This window comes from Mustela erminea, chromosome 19, assembly GCF_009829155.1.
Source record: "Mustela erminea isolate mMusErm1 chromosome 19, mMusErm1.Pri, whole genome shotgun sequence".
In the NCBI taxonomy this organism is placed as follows: Eukaryota; Metazoa; Chordata; class Mammalia; order Carnivora; family Mustelidae; genus Mustela; species Mustela erminea.
The window spans coordinates 3160161-3177340 of NC_045632.1; the positions used below are offsets into that span (position 1 = coordinate 3160161).

At 51.4% G+C, this 17180-nt stretch overlaps 1 protein-coding gene across 3 annotated transcripts in view; it reads right to left on the reverse strand.

Moving 5' to 3' along the window:
* PRKD2 (protein kinase D2) overlaps nt 1–17180 on the reverse strand; it is a 32526-nt gene continuing 15346 nt past the window's right edge. For all 3 annotated transcript variants that reach the window (XM_032326166.1, XM_032326165.1, XM_032326167.1), the window contains 11 exons: nt 15621–15738; nt 14784–14861; nt 13242–13500; nt 11722–11774; nt 11519–11591; nt 10735–10841; nt 9731–9892; nt 6316–6414; nt 3340–3607; nt 792–877; nt 1–461 (listed from right to left, as the gene is read on the reverse strand). In XM_032326166.1, the coding sequence (XP_032182057.1) occupies nt 249–461; nt 792–877; nt 3340–3607; nt 6316–6414; nt 9731–9892; nt 10735–10841; nt 11519–11591; nt 11722–11774; nt 13242–13500; nt 14784–14861; nt 15621–15738 (1516 nt within the window). In that variant the 3' untranslated portion in view covers nt 1–248. The remainder of the gene's footprint in view (nt 462–791; nt 878–3339; nt 3608–6315; nt 6415–9730; nt 9893–10734; nt 10842–11518; nt 11592–11721; nt 11775–13241; nt 13501–14783; nt 14862–15620; nt 15739–17180) is intronic.

Below are 17180 nucleotides of genomic sequence, written 5' to 3' on the forward strand. Positions count from 1 at the left end.
TGCAGTGTGGCCAGACACCGAGGCCATGGGGCCAGAGATGAGTTCGTTTTAATTGCTGGGGAATTCAGGTTGGAAATAACTACCCCTGACCCGCCAGGGACCCCCACTTCTCCCAGGGTGTGTCCCATCCGTTTGGGGCAGAAAGCCGCTTCTGTTTACAACAGTTCCTTGCTGAAATGGTGCAGAGGGCTGCTCTCCGGGGACCGGAGGACAGCAGCACGGGGCAGCCAAGACGGGAGCATGGGGCCTCAGAGGACACTGATGCGCTCGGCCAGCCCCTGCATCTCATGGTCCTGCGGCAGGAGGGTCCCTTCGAAGTCCCCATCAGCGGGCAGCCCAGGCCCGGGCAGCGGGTGCTCTGCCACGAACTGCTCCCAGCGCGCGTCGTCACTCTCGTGCGTGATGTACCGCTCGCCCATCTTCCCCTCCAGCTCTCGGAGGTCCAGCCATGTCTGGTACTCCTGGGCCCGGGAGAACAGGGGTTAGCTTGCAGAGCAGGGCCCACAGAGGCTGAGTTGCGCCCCACGTTATCCTCCCTGAAGCTGACAGGCCCGGGATCAATGAAGGTGAAGCCACACCCTCTGCAACCTGCCCAGCCAATAGATATTCAGCTCCGCCTCCTTCCACAGCCCAGCCAGTAGGAGGCTCAGCCACGCTCGGAGCCACGGAAAGTGCACCTGCAGCCTTCACTAGCTATAGAGCCAATAAGCCATCGGGTTCCACCCCTTCCTCCAACCCAGCCAATGAGACCTCCCTCCCCATCCTCTCTCAAGCCCCGCCCCCTGCATCACCTGTAACCAGGGGTGGCTGAGAGACTTGTCCACGCTGTAGCGCTTGCGCATCTTCACCTGCAGCAGGTTGTTGATGAGGTCAATGGCTGCGCGGGGAGGAGACGGACAGTTCAAGCCCTGCGCGGTAGAGGCCGCCCCTCCTGCAACAGGCCACTCCAGGCGACCTGCTACCATCCCGGCCTGCCTTCCGCACTGGCCCAGGTAGCTTGGAAGCCTCACCTGCACCAATTGCTCACTCACCCATTTCCTCATCAAATTACCATTTTGTCCACCTATCCTCCGACGCTGCACACACAAACTAGTTCCTAAGTGTCTTCACCAAGCCTCTCCCTCAGTTTCCCCATTCCTATGTCACCTCTGTAAGTTTTGTCATACAGAGGTATACACAGGTACACCTGTCTTATTCTTCACTTAGTGTTTTTCTTAAAGCCAGGGATGCCTTGGTGGCTCAGTTGGTTGGGCCACTGACTCTTGATTTCAGCTCAGGTCATAATTTCAGGGTTGTGGGATCGAGCCCTGCATGGGGCTCTGAGCTCAGCGTGGAGTCAGCTTGAGATTCTCTCTCCCCCTCTCCCTCTGCCCCTCTCCCTGCTCACACATGCTCTCTCTCTCTAAAACAAATAAATAAATAAAATCTTTAAAATATTATTTTTTTCTTTAAGCCAAACCATTTGTCCAAGATAAACTGTGAAGAGGACAAGGCAAGTTAAAAAGCACCATGTATAGGACACTACCACCTGTATCAAAGGAGGAAATAAAAGAATATATGTCAAATGCACGTATTTAAAAGACTTTGAATAGCCAATGCCTTTGGGAAGAATGGCAGACAAAGGAGTGAGAGAAGATTTTCACTGCAGACCCTTCTGTATATTTCAGAATTTGAGCCATGTCACTATTTGTATATGTGCTGCCAAAGCGAGTACGAGCCATGTCACTATTTGATCAAAGCAAAAATCGATAACATTTGGCTATAAATCACTTCATTTTTAAAAAATTCATTTTCCGGGGCACCTGGGTGGCTCAGTGGGTTAAGCCTCTGCCTTCGGCTCAGGTCATGATATCAGGGTCCTGTGATTGAGCCCTGCATCGAGCTCTCTCTGCTTGGCAGGGAGCCTGCTTCCCCCTCTTTCTCTGCCTGACCCTCTGCCTACTTGTGATCTCTGTCTGTCAAATAAACAAATAAAATCTTTAAATAAAAACATATTAAAAAAAATAAAAACTCATTTTCCCATTGAAAACCTTAAGGGGAAAATGAATTTATTTATAATGGAAATATCATATCACCCCAGTCAATGAAAATCCAAAGATCACTTGCTATGTCCACAAAAATAAGATGAAAATAAGCATTATTAGAAGGCAGTCAGTCAGAGGGAGGGAAAAATAAAACAAGACAAAACCAGAGAGGGAGATAAACCATAAGAGACTCTTAATCTCAGGAAAAAAACCGAGGGTTCCTGGAATGGAGGGGGCTGGGAGGGATGGAGTGGCCGGGTGATGGACATTGGGGAGGGTATGTGTTATGGTGAGTGCTGTGAATTGTGTAAGCCTGATGAATCACAGACCTGTACCCCTGAAACAAATAATACATTATATCTTAATTTTAAAAAAGAAGAAGGTAGTCAGTGGTTTCCTACAGAGTCTCAGAGATAGACCTGTTCTTTAGGAAGAGGAAAATTAGCAAGTATCAGGCATTCGAGACAAGCCGACACTCAGGAGAGACTGTCTCCTTGATCAGAAGCCTTGAAGGACAAGGCCTCACTGTGTGAACCCCTCTAAGTATAGGCCTTGTCCACATGGCCACCCTCACACACGTCGGTCTGCACCAAATTCACTCTCCTACACCCGACACACTTTTACTGACACTTCTGAGCAGGTCCCAAAAGACAACGCTGAGGACCTCCAGTATTACTCCAGTACGAATGAATCCATTCTTACCACTTAGTGCTTACCTCTCTCCGGCCCACTGCTGTCACCTTTTCCTGCACTAACCCTCATGTCAATCCCCTCTCCACCTGCTCCACGAAGCCATATCCCTACAGGGCCTTTCCCTGCTCTATAACCTTCTCCCCACATGACCTCTTCTCTCCAACTGTTCCCCAACCCTGCCCTCCGGTGCCACTGCTTTTGCAAGGCTAACCGTTTCAGGGTCGTAACCCCAAAGATTCCAGGCCCCAGCCCATGCCTTGGGAGGAAGGCTCCGCCCCCTCCCCTGGCCACCCCCAGCTGTATGGCTTCCACAGGTCCAGTAGTCCCTCTCCTGGTCCCACCTTAGACAGACCAAACCTCGCTCAGCCCCCAAAGCACCAGGTGCCTGTCTGTCTTTCTGGAGTAATTCGTTTTCTGTGAACTAGGAACCAGGCCTGACCAGCTTCATACACATCCCTGAGTCCCTGCCCCAAGGTTCTAGGTTCAAGGTACCTCACCGTTTAAAGGACCGCCCTCCCTGCGGCCCCACCCACCATTAGGCTCCACCCCCACACCCTAGACTTTCCAGGGCCCACCTCTCTATGGCCCCGCCCACTCCCCCCTTCACCCGCCCCCGACCCACCTCCCGAGGAAATGCGGCTCCAGGGGCAGGCTGGGTACATGAAGGCAGCGTTCTGGATCTGGTCTTTGATGTCCTCGTCCTCGTTGAAGGGGAACGTGCCACTGAGGCTGACGTACATGATCACGCCCACCGACCACATGTCCAGCGAGCGGTTGTAGCCCTGGTTGAGCAGCACCTCGGGCGCCAGGTAGGCAGGGGTGCCCACCACCGAGCGCCGGAACGACTTCTCACCGATGATGCGCGCAAACCCGAAGTCACACAGCTTCACCTGCAGGGGGCGTGGGGTGGAGGGGCCGAAGGAGCGTTGAGGGTGCACCTGCCCAGCAACGCACCCCTACGCCCTCTACAGCGTTTCAGAGAAAACCGAGCTTCGACTCTCACTAGTTGAGGAACCTGGGCAGTGACTTACTCTCTGTGCCTCAGTTTCCTCATCTGTATGAGGAGGAGGATCAAAACAGCACCTACCTCAAACGGTCGTCATGAGGATTACATGAGTTTCTCCATCTAAGGCTCAGGGGACCAGAAATGCCTCATACGTCATGAGCGCTTAATATATGCCACCTGTTCCTGTATTTCCGCCACACTGAACAGGTCTCTTAACATCTTGTGCCTCTATTTCCTCTTTTGCACAACGGAGATCCGAAAAGTCCCTACCTTAAAGGGTGGTTGTATGGATTGAATGAATAAATACATGGAAAGTGCTGGGAGCTCAGAATGAGCCTCACTGGTCTCAGGGCCGGGAGCTAACTTCTCCCAGCCACAGCGGCCTCATCTGTATCTCAGATGTTAATAGCAACTTCCTCTGGGGCTTCCCTGGGGATTAAATGGGATCCTGAGTGCAAACTGCTGACCGTGATGGCCAGCAGTCAGTAACAGGTGTTCGGCCACTTTTCCCTTGATGGTGGAGGCAGTCTAGGGTCACAGACAGGCTTTGGAGCCAGCCACACCGGGGTTCAAGGTCCTGCTCACCTTCCTACCAAGTCCATAGGCAGCACCACCTCTGTGCAGCCATCTCTGTTCATATATGGTTCCTCCCTGGCTCAAAACTGTTCTGTGGCTCACTTTGGCTCTCCAAACCCTTGAAGCCCCAAGTCTCTGTTGCCTACCCTCAAAAACAGCCACACCCAACCACTGACTCAATGTGACAGCCATACCATATCCTGTCCTAAAATCCTTTTCCTTTTCAAAGATCCACCCTTTTCTCCAGATGTTATAATGGAATATTACTTGGCTGTTAAAAGAAATGGAAGGACTGATCAATGCTACAACATAAGTGAACTCTGAAAACATGAACTTAGATGAAAGAAGCCAGTCACAAAGGGCCACATATGCTATTACTGAATGTGCTGCTTATACGAAACACCCAGAATAGGCAAATCTACAGGATGTCGATTCATGGTCGGGATGAGGGGTGTTAGGTTTGGAGGATGATGTCTAAAGAGTACAAGGGTTTGTTTTTGGGGTGATGAGATGTTCTAAAACTGATTGTGGCGACAGTTGCACAACGCTGTGAATACTAAAAGCCGCTGAATTGTACACTTTACTTTTTAGTGTGGAGCCCAATGTGGGACTCGAACTCACAACTCTTGAGATCAAGACCTGAGCTGAGGTCAAGAATCAGATGCTTAACGAACTGAGTCACCCAGGTACCCCTGAACTGTATACTTTGAATCAGTGAATTACATGGTGTGTGAATTATATCTTAATAAAGTTGTTCCCAAAAAAGTACAGATCACCTCGCTACAAAGGGTCTTTGCCAGGGCTGTTCCCACTGCCTGGAATACTTGCCCATCCAAAAAATGGACTCCTACTCTTTCTTCAGAGTGGGTTTTTTTTTCTCTGACCGTCCAAATGGGCTTTAGAGTTACGTGAGCTCAGAGAACCATGTCACAGAACACAGTACAGATATAATTCTATTTTTGTGACAGCATGATCAACATTTGCTCTTGATCTGTGATCTGTGCTGACCAATATGGTGGCCACTGGTTCCCTGTGGCTACTGAGCACTCAAATGTGGCAAGACAAATTAGTTTTTATTTTATTTAATTTTCATTAATTTACATTTAAAAACTGATCCTATGTTCCATCCCAGGCTGCCACTAACAACTGAGCGACTTCCAGCAGAAAGAAACCATGAGGTTGATATAAGTTGTTTCGACAGCAATTCTTAGTTGACTAAAATGAACCCCTGGCTTTTGAAATGAAAGGAACTCAGTGTTTGCAAAACACAGATCATAAAGCAAGAACTTTCCAGGACATGGAAGGGCTACATGAGAACCTGTAGCTATAGGTCCTTAAACACAGTAGGCACTCAATAAATTGTATCTGTTACAATTGTCACCCCTACTTACTCTGCTTCTGCCCCTGGGGGTGGGGGGAAGCATTCTCACCGCCCAATCCAAGGCTCATCAGAACTGTTTTCCTAACAGACCTACATTAGAAATTACCACTTGTCCCCTAATATCTGTTCTCCGCTCTCACCCTTAATAATAAAAATCTTGAATGGAATGGACCACATGGCCACGCAGAATAAAAACTACATCTCCCGCCCTCCCTTGCAGCCAGCCACAACCACGTGACCTTGTCCTGGCCAATGGGATACTAGAAGACATGCCTTGTAAACTTCCATAGGTTCAGAGAAGGAAGGGGGTGTGTCCATTTCCTCCACCTGTTTCTTTCCTCCTCCCCTCTACTATCTTGTCACCTGATGGGGACTATCAAGAACCATGACGGTCTAGAACATCATAGAAAGGCCAGAACAAGACATCCAGAGCCGAGTACCTGACTCTAAGAAACCGCTTTTTCAGCCTCGAAATGCTCATGCTGGACCCTACATGAGTGCGAAACCAGCGTCTGTTTTATTTAAGTCATTGTTATCTTGAGTCTCTGTGTCCAATTTTCCTGATTCATACAATCCCCACCCGCCTCCCAGGATTAGCTGCACTTCCCCAAATCAAGCTGCGGAACATGACTGACCTGAGGAAAGGGGTCGGCTGATGCCAGCAGCACGTTTTCCGGTTTCAAGTCACAGTGGACAATGTTCTTGAAGTGAAGGTGTCTCAGAGCCACCAGGATCTGAGGGGAGGAGATGGAGCCGGTAAGAAAGGTAGGAAGCTACCTGCCCCAGATTCTGCCGCCAGCCCTCCAAACCCCATCCATGCCCTTCTCTGCACCCCTAAAGATATCCCCCAGGGCCAGGGGATGCATTGGAGCCCCAAAACCATGACACCTGAGATAGGAGTTGGATAATTCCAGAAAGACTAGACTGGAGCAGTGGGTTTGGGAAGAGACGGAGACCCTCTGGCATGTGGTAAGCTGTGGTGACCAAAAAGAGCTAGGAGTGAGGTTCCTGGCTGGCTCAGTCCACAGAGCTAGCAACTTGTGACCTCCTGGATCATGAGTTTGAGCCCAACCTTGGGCCTGGAGTTTACCCTAAAAGCTGGGGGCAGGGGTGGGCTATTGGTAAAGTAGCATCCTTTAAGAAGGTACTATTGTGTGACTCCATTTTTTAAAAAGTACGTTTCATCCATTAAAATCTCTAAGATGAAACACTACAAATACCAACATGATCTACATTATATATCAAATGCAGTACTGGTTGGGGGTGGGGGGTGGGATTCTAGAGCAGGCCTGCCCAGGTGGAAAACGCAGCTCTACACTCACTAGCTCGTGGCCTCGGGCAAGCCACTTCAACTCTCTGGGTCTCAGTGTTCTCACCTGTAAAATGGGGGGGGGGGGTAATAAAAGTACCCATCCTCAGGGGTCGCTGTGAAGTTTAAATGTGTTGGGGCATAGAAAGTGTTTAGGACAGTGTCCAGCACAGAGCAAACAGGACATTAGCTATTACTGTTGTTGGTACCTGTTACTCTCCTCGGGATGGCCTGTGGATAAACATATTCCTGTGCATGTTTCAGATAGAGCTTTTCCTGCTCTGTTAATTCAAGAGTGTTCTAGGGTGGCAAGGTGAGCTGATTTACGAAGCAAAAAGCAAAAAATCTGGATACAATTTCCAGCTACTTTCTCTGGGGACACCATGATCTTCCTTGATTCTGTGTAATCCTCGGACTTCGGCCAGGGACACTGAGATCCACAGTGTGTAGGTACCCCTTTTTTCCACTTCCTGTTTGTTGACCACCTCCCTCCCCCACTAGGACAGGAGGAGAACAAGGAGGGCTGGTTGGAAGCTAGACAGATCCGAGTTCAAATCTCAGCTAGACCGCCACCTAGCTGTGTGACCTTGGGCAGGACATGGACCCTTCCTCTACCTCAGTCTCCTCATCTTTAAAATGGGGGTGCTGGTAATACCTACCTCGGAGGGCAGTTGTGAAGCATAAACAAGCCCATGAGGTAAAGGGCCTAGCACAGGACTTGGGGTGGGGCAGACAAGAGGCGGAAGGCAGAAATCTGCAGAGAGAGAGAGAGAGGAGCAGAGGCAAAAAGGGAGGGAGTGATAGAAGACCAGAAAGAGAAATCAACCAGTTGCTGAAGGCAGGCAGTTCCCTCTCCCCACCTTAAGTGTGGATGAGCCTGCCTCAGTGGGCTTCTCTCCTCACCCCACAAGTCAACCTGATGAAGGCGCAGTGCTGGGGACAGTGAGGGGGCAGGACCTCCATAAAGGAAGCACAGCACAAGGGACTCTGCATCCAAGAGAACAAGTCCCAGAATCAGGTGAGGGACAAGCTAGATGGGAAGGCCTTTCTAGGAAGGCTGTAAAACCCAGAAGCTACAAAAGGCAACATTTAACATTGTAAAAGTTAAACTCTTTTTTTTTTTTTTTAAAGATTTTATTTATTTATTTGAGAGAGAGAGACAGTGAGAGAGAGCATGAGCGAGGAGAAGGTCAGAGGGAGAAGCAGACTCCCCATGGAGCTGGGAGCCCGATGCGGGACTCGATCCCGGGACTCCGGGATCATGACCTGAGCCGAAGGCAGTCGTCCAACCAACTGAGCCACCCAGGTGTCCCTAAAAGTTAAACTCTTGATGGCAAATAAAAGCCAGGAATGAAATGAAAAGGAAAACAAATGCTGGAATAAAAAAAAAAAATTGAACAACACAAGTGACAAGGATCCAGTGTCCCTCATATACAAAGAGCTTTCACAATTCAACAAGAATAATCCAACTGAGAAATGGGCAATGGGAATAAAAAGCACAGGCCAATAAACATAGGGAAATACACTCAACCTCACCCATGATTTCTATTTTATTTTTTTCACCCATAATTTTTAAACTGCTAAATGAAGCCACATCTCCACCTGTAAGACTGCTGATTGTTTCACCCAGAGTTAGCTGCTGTTAAGAGCAGACCGAAGGGATTTTAGAGAACAGCTGGGCAGCGTGTTTAAAAAACTCCTAGAGCACAATTTCCCTGGACTTAGGAGTCTATTGTCTGAAACGTGTTCTTTGGAAATTCTCCCGCCAGAGCCCAGCAATGTGTGTGGACAGATATTCACCAGATGTTGTCTGTAATGGCGGAAAAGTGGTAACAACCTCTGTACTCAGCAATTACAGGATTTGGTGATATCCACCATGGGATCCAACTAAGAAAAAGAGGCAGCTCTGCTCACTACATATGGAAATAGAATAGCCTTCCAGAAGTACTTTTAAAGTGAAAAAGTAAAAAAAAAGTTAAAAAAAATAAATAAATAAAGTTAAGAAAGTAAGAGGCAGAATGACACACAGGTGAAACCAGTGATTTTGACCTTACTAGTTAAAAGCTCAGATCCTAGGGTCTGCTCCCACCAGCTGTGTGACCCTGGACAAGTTACTTAAAGTCTCTGAGCCTCGGTGTTTTCCCACTCAAAAACGGAATTGATCACAGCCACTACCACATGAGTTGCGATGCAGACACAATGAGTTAAAACATGGTTAGCATCCCCCTCCCCCACCCCACCAACTCTGGGAGATCACTGTCCAGTCCTGGGGCTATCTCGGTCACAGCTGTGTCCCCAGCACTGCTGGCAACAGAGCAGGGGAAGACCGAGAACTTGGCGAACCACCTAAGGAATGGATGAATGAGGTCCCCACAGAAAGGCCTCCCTCCCCTTCCCTTTTCCTACACGAATATAGTCAGGCCTTAGGCAACCTCATTCTATAAAGGAATAAAAATTATACAATCATCATTTCTGATTTTTCTATACTACTAATATAATTATCACTACTGCTCTCTCCTTACTGTTTTCTTATTTTCTACTGTTATTACTCTTATTACTCTACAATCTGTTCTATTATTACTCAATTATTTCGAAATTATCATTCTATTATTTTTTCTATTGTTATTATCACTATTTTTTATTATCCGCTAGGAGGACTCCTGCCAGTGTCTGCGGGAGCTGGGTTCAAGGCAGGTGGGGAGGCGAGTGGAGGCAGGCAGGGGGGTGGGGGGCAGGCGCACCTGGGTGATGAGGAACTTGGTGAGGCGCTCGGGGAGCCGGCCCTTCTCACTGGAGAGGATCATCTCCAGCATGTCCCCGTGCAGCTTCTCCATCACCACAAACACCTTCTCAGGTGTCTCAAACATGCAGTCCAGGTTCACGATCCCAGGGTGCCGCAGACTCTGGGGTAGGGGTGGGGAGGAGAGGGTGGCAGTCAGGGTCCAGGTCGCCTGTGAACTTGGGATCCCAGAGATGAGCCACGGGAGCAGACAGACAACAAATGAGGAAGATGTCCCCGGAGGGTCAGCAGCTCCTTCCCCAAGGCTGGCTCTGGGGGAGGGGGAAGGAGCTTCAGACAGAACCACATCCCCACACCACCAGGTATCTAGAAGGATCTTCATGTCATAAAGCTCTGTTGAAGGTCCAGGATTTTGCGGGGGTGGGGAGAGGGAGGGAGCAGAAGTATGGAACAACGGGATCTTTGTGCATCTCTATGTTGTAAATTCTCCTCCCTCTCCCCGGCACACCCTGCCTGGCCTAAGCCCATTTCTACCCTCCAGGTCTCCACCCAACCTCCTCCCTGGGTTCTAGGCTATGGTCCTACCACTTTCCACCCACCCTCTGGTGGCAGCCTCAGAGATCTTCTGAAGTACACACCCAACCCTGTCCTTTCTTTGCTAAAAATCTTTCCTGGGCTCCCCAGTACCCTCAGGAGAAAATCCATAGGCCTCCTCCCTGGCCTCACCTCCCACCACCTCCCCACACATAAACCATCTAGTAACCTCAAACTTCAAATTCCTAGAAGGGTTCATGTTCCCTCTTACCTCCAGACCTTTCTTTGCACAGGCTGGTCCCTTTGCTCAGAACACCTTTCTACCCCCTAAGTCTCAACATGCATGTTCTCTCCTCCAGGAAGCCTTCCCTGACCACCTCCAGCCTGGGTCAGTTGGCCTCTGAAAGGAGGAGGTGGAAAAGGAAGGTCCTTCCTAGGTGGGGCCTGAGCTGGGCCCCAGAGTCCGGTCACCTGCAGAATGGCCACTTCGTTCCGGAGCTGGCTCTCCTGCTTCGTGGGAAAACGCAGTTTGTCAATGACCTTTACTGCCACATCCCGGCCTGTCTTCCGGTGCTTTCCTGGGCAGGACACAGGGGAGACTGGGGATGAAGGGAGCAAGACCTTCCAGTCCTGGTAAGAGAGAACCTCGCCCCATCCCCCGCCAATGACAGAGACACATAGTTGAACAAAGGTAAGCAGAAAGCATCAAGATGGCTCTTTGGGGTGAGAGGCCTTGGGAATAAAGAATGAAGAAGGTAAAAGACAAGAGCTTCGAGGGAAATCTAACACATGGGAAACTAGATTTATGACCCATCAGAATCTAGGAACTAGCTCTGTGGCCAGAGTGCAGAATGCTCTCTCCTTTATTTATTATTTTTTTGAAGATTTTATTTGTTTATTTATTTGACCGGCAGAGATCACAAGTAGGTAGAGAAGCAGGCTGAGAGAGAGGGGGAAGCAGGCTCCCCACCAAGCAGAGAGCCCAATGCGGGGCTCGATCCCAGGACCCTGAGATCATGACTGAGAGGAAGGCAGAGGTGTAACCCACTGAGCTGCCCAGGCGCTCCTGCTCTCTCCCTATTACGAATGGGAGAAAGCCCATTGGCTTTTCCCAGTGAGAAAAGGAGAGGCTTGCAACCACCTGCCTGGAGGACCTAGCTTTCCAAGTCAACCAGAACAGGAAGTGAGCACACAGAAGGTCTGGAGCCCAGGAACCGCCGGGACCCCCTCTGGATCAGCTCAGAAGCATCCGTACCTCCATAGACCACTCCAAACTGCCCGGAGCCCAGTACCTCATCCGGGAAGATCTGGTAGACGGTGGCAATGTCCTGCATGGTAGGGATGGGAAGGGTTAAGGGGGCAGATGGAGCTCGGGCGCTGAGGAGACTAGGGAGGGCAGCAGGCTGCATGGGAGGCATAGGCCATCCATGGGACCATGGGGTGTGGGCAGTGTCTCACCACGTTCTCTTGGATCTGGCTGTTAGACACGGAGATGCTCAGAGAAGCCTGTCCTGGGAAGAGGAGAGAGGGGGAGGTGAGGGGAGCCTGGGCTCAGGACTGTCTTCACCCATGACTACAGAGGCAGCCTCTGGAGCCACACCATCCGGGTTCAAGAATGGGAATAATGACAGGTGCTTCCTCATAGGCCAGTGGGAGAAGTAAACGTGATGGGCTGACGGGACTGGAGAAGTGTCATGAACGATTTTACTGAGCACCGCACCCCAAGATCTCAGGGTCAAGGGATGCACACTGATCCCATTTTACAGAAGAGGACACTGAGGCTCTCTCAGGAGGAAAGTCCAAACGGGTTCCAACATCTTCCCCCTTGAACTTGCCAACCTACTACCCAACCGGAGCCACACATTTCCAAGGTTCTGAGCCTTCCACCGCTTGAACATCTGCCCCCTTCCCATTCCAGGCCTGGCCCCTTGTCCTCCTCCCTGGTCTCTCTGCCCCTGTTCTGTTCTCTCCTATTCACTGCACAAACCTGGGTCTGTCCTTCCCCTGCTCCAAACTCCACCATGGCTCCCCAGCACCCCCAGGAGGAAGCCCAACCCCCTCCCATGGCCTTCTAGGTACTGGTCCCTCATTTACCTCTTTGACTTCAACCACCACCTGCTGTGTGTCCTCCTGACAGCTGGCCTCCTTGCCGGGCCTCAGATACAGCCAAGTCCCCTCCTATCTCCTGCCTTTGTGCTTGCTGTTCCCTCTGCCAGTAACATGCGTCCCTTCCGCTGGACTTAATTAAACCCTCCCCATTCAGTCTCAGCTCAAACTTTCCTCCTGGGGCCACGTCATGTTCTACATTACATCTGTCATTCATGCAGGGTGATCTATCACACTGGACTATGAGCTCCAGAAGGCAGGAGCCTGAGACTTTCTGATCATCTTCTACCTCTGCTTGAAATCCTTCCCTTCTGTAATCCCCTCTCTCAGCCCTCCTCAGCTTTCTGGTCTCAGCTCAGATGTTGCCGCATCCAGGAAGCCCTCCTGGATACCCAGGCTGGATCAGCTATCCCTTCTGAGCCCCCACAGCTTTCTGGTCCCCTGTCCCAGCCCCATCACTCTGGGTTGTCACTGCTTGGGGACAGGTCGGTCTCCCTTACTGGACTGTGAGCCCCGTGAGGACAGGTCCTGGGCTGTCTTGGTGACGACTATGTCCCCAGCACTGCCCAGCATAGGGTGGGCACAGAGAAGACACTCAGTAAATGCCTGAATGAAACAGCCTGAACTCACAACCTGGAGGAGTTGTCACCACCCGGGACAAGACTCAGAAAAGAGAAGTGACATGCCCAAGTCCACACATCAGGTCTAAGGCTTAATGGAGATTTGGACTCATGCCAGTTGAATCCAGAAGCCACATTCCCCACTGTGCCATTCCCGGCCTTCTCCCTGGCTCTTCCCTTCCCTGGGAGCCCACACAAGCCATTCCAGACCCATGCTCTCAGGATCCGGGGCAGGGTGGGGGGAGGACTTACTGTGGGGTGTGTGGCCTGGGGCACTGGGTGCATCCTGGAGGATGACTGGCATCAGGGCCTGGCGGATGGCTGTTTCCCAGCCCCTGGCAGCTTCGGCCCCCTGCCCGCTGGGCCCTCCTGGGGCTCCACCAGGTGTCTCGCCCACAAAGTAGGTGACATTGGCAGTGACGATCTCAAAGCAGTGAGGGTTGGTGCCTGGTGGCACAAGGCTAAAGTTCTGGGCGGGCTCCACAGTGAGGATTTCTGACAGTGGAATTTCCTGGCAGGATACAAAACCAGCATCAGTGAGGATGCCAGGCAGACCCTGGGGCTCCCCACTTACTCAGAACAGCACACACAATCCAGTGGCAATGGGAAAGGGCCTGATTTGCATATTTGCATAGAGTAGTCAGAAAAGGCCTCCTGGCAGATGTTAAATGAAGCAAGAGATCAGAAAGGTAAGAAGAGGCCAGCTGGTGGAGGATGGTGAAAACAGCATGTGCAAAGGCCCTGAGGTGGGAAAGGCTTGTGTTCAAAGAATATGCTCTATTCCCATTACATGGGTGGTACCTAGCACACAGGAGATTTGCCATGTTTGGTGAACAAATGAAGTTAGGCCATGAAGGGCCTCATGGGCCACAGAGAGGAGCCTGGGCTTTGTCTCCAGGGCCCTGGGGAGCCATGGAAGGGTTTAGAGCAAGGCAGGGGTAGATGTCTGGCTGTGCGTGGAGGGTGGACAGGAAAGGATGGGACTGAGACAGGAGACCAGAAAGGAGGCTGAGAGGGCCAGGTGGAGGGGAGGGGACAGGGAGAGAAGGGGCAGGGTCTGTGCAGAAGGAAAAGAGCATGCTTTGAAAAGTGCTGGAAGAGAAACTCGGGGGTGGGGGGGCAGGACACATTTGCAGAAGGGAGAGAAAAAAATTAAAGTAAGGAAAGAACGAAACAGGGACAGACTGACACACCTTATAAAGGCAGGAGACAGAGACGTGGTGGGGGCAGCATCTAAGGGTGGCCGAGAATAGGGGCAGGCTGAGAAGTCACCCCCTCCTCCACCCCGTGGGAAGCCGCTGCGGAGCAGGGAACCCCGAGGCATCCGAGTTTTATTTTAAGGGCAAAGGGAGTATTCTGATGGTTTTCTCAGCCTCTCTGGCTGCTATGTGGGACAAGGCTGTGGGGGGAAGCGCAGAAGCTAGGCCCCAGAAGGAGACGGCCCAGAGCGCCTGGCGGCCATGACGGGTGGTGAGGAATAGGATAAATGATCCAGTATTTCATTATAAAGCAATAATGATAACAGCGAGCTCCACACAAGCCGGCCCTAAGCTAACCGCTTCGCGGAGGTGATCGCTGAATTAGGGCAGCGGCCCTGCGGTGAGTACTAGTCACTGAGGCCTTTTACAGGTGCCAGACGGGAGGGCAGAGAGGTCAGGTAAGCCGCCCCGGGTTCCCCAGACAGAAAGTGGTGGGCCCAAGTGGGCCCATTTGCCGATGACATGCAAGCAGGCAAGCAACGGGGAGAGGAGTGGGAGGAGGAGGTCTGGGGGAGCTGGCGGCCAGAAGGCCCACCTTGTAGTATCTGTTGGTCGTGTTGTTCTGGAAGAGTGTGATGCACTTGCAGTCCAGGCGCCAATAGTGCCGCTTCCTCTGTTGGGAGAGGTGCTCCAGAAGGTGAGGTGGTCCGTCCTTGGCGCAGTCGGGGATCCAGCTCTTCCCGGAGCCAAGCCCCGCCCCCAAGTCTAGCCCCGCCCCAGAAGGCCCCACCCCTTCCGTCTCTCATCGCCCGCCCTTCTAACTCTAGCTCCTTCCCCAGTAAGGCCCCGCCCATCTCTAACTGCAGCCCTACCCCGCCTGGTCCCTTTCTCAAATTAATCCCGCCCCTCCCGCCTTAGCTCACCCCACCTTGCCCCGCCCCATAACCCCTCTCCAACTTTAGGTCTGCCTCCAGCCACACTCCTTGGCCCCTAAACCTGCCCCACCCCTATCTCCTATCTGCCCAGACCCCTCCAGTATAAGCCCTCCCCACCTTTCATCCCAACTTCGCCCCACCTGGCCCTACCTTACTTCACAACCCCACTTAATTACCTCTAGTTAGGCCTCCAGCCCCGGCAAGCACCCCCCTGAGTCCATCCTCTAGAACCTGAGCCCCTCTCGGCCCTACTCCTAACTCCAGCTTCCCCGTTCTTGGTCTCACGCTTCCCCTGACACTGCCCTTAGCCCCGCGTCTTTCCCGACTTCTGCCCTACCCGTCCACTCTCCCTTAGAACCCATCCCTCTAATTCTAGCTCCGCCTCCAGATGGGCCCCGCCTACCCCCCCAACCCCACCCAGCCCCACCTCCTAAAGCGGAGTTTGCCCCGCCCCTAACCTTAGCTCCGCCCCACCTAGCCCCATCCCGCCCACTCACCAGCGTGTCCTTGTTACTGTAATGGACCACCCAACCCTCGCGCAGGGTGGTGCTAGATTTCCGCGTCGTGTGTCGCACCGACTGCACCACCCTCATTAGGGGGATGTACCCCAAAGAGCTGGGAGAGAGGGGGAGAGGAAGAGGCAAGAGGTTACAAGTGGAAAATACCCATTAGCACTAGGGGCCTCAGAGCGCATTTCTGGGCAGCCAGGAGTGGGGTTGTTTTTGGCCACACTTTTGTGGTTTCCACATTTCCCATGAGGAAGAGGACGCTAGATAGGGTCACATTACAAGGCTGGGGTCCGAAGTCACGTGGCCTGGTAAATCACCTAACCTCTAAGGTACCTCTGTTTCTCCATCCAAAGGGGTTGCTGTAAGGGGTGAAAACCTTTCTTAGGAGTTTAGCACAATGCTTGGCACCCAGTGGTCCTCCCATAAGTGCTAATCAGTACTGAGCCCAGTGACTGTGGAGCCAGCTGTGTGACACTAGGCAAGTGACTCAAACTTTCTGTACCTCATTGCCCTTATCGGTGCACATGCTATTATTACAGAGAGGAAATAAACGCTTAGAGAGATTCACAGACTTGCTCAACCACCTCTTGATCCCTGCACTAAGCCAGGACTCGGGTGGCTCTGGCACTTCCCTTTGCCTCTCTGAGACTTGGTTTCCTCATCTGTGAAATAGGCTGCCTCTCCCAACACCCCCACCCCACCCAAGTCCATCAAGATCCAACTCTTACAGCCTCTTACTCTGTTACTAAACACTTCAGGAAAGACCTGGCAGAAAGGGAACTTGAACTTCCAGGCAGCTCGAGTCAGGTAGAATCAGTAAGAAACTCTCTGTAATTATTGTGACTTGCATATCCATCTTTCCTTCAGGGTGGTCTCCCATCCCCTTCCTCTGGCCCTCTCTGCTCCAGCCACACCAAACTCAGTGTTGTTTCTGGAACATGCTTGGCCCTACCACAGGGCCTTTGCACTTGCTGCTCTCTTTGCTTGGCAAGCTCTTCCACCAACTATCTTCCACATGTCTCCTTTCCTCTCCTTTCTCCCGGCCCTCCTTCAGATCTCTTCAAATGTCAACTTCTCAGAGAGGCCCCCTTTAATGGCCCTAAAACAATGTATCTTCATTCTCTGTCCCCCCCCCCTTGCTTTATTTTTTTAAATGTATCTTTATTTTTATTTATTTTTTGATAGCAGTCATCAGTACCTGATGCTATGGATGCATTTGTTTACTGCCTGTTTCTCCAGTTAAAGTGTCGGCTCTATGAGGCCAGAGAGTTTTCCTGGTTTGGTTCACAGCTGGGTGCTTGGAAGTCCTAGAACCCAGCTGGTGCTCAATAAGTGTCTACTGATGCACCATGGAAATGGCTCACCCTCCTCACATCAATGCCCCCTTGGCCTCATGGGGTGAAGTCTCAGCTCCTTTCTCTTAGTAATGACCGGCTGAAGCCAGTAAACTTCAATCTTCTAACCTAGGAGTGGGGGTGGTGTTCCTTACATTCCTTCTGAGAAGGATTTCATTCAAGGATAAAGACTTACACATCGATGACGGCTTCA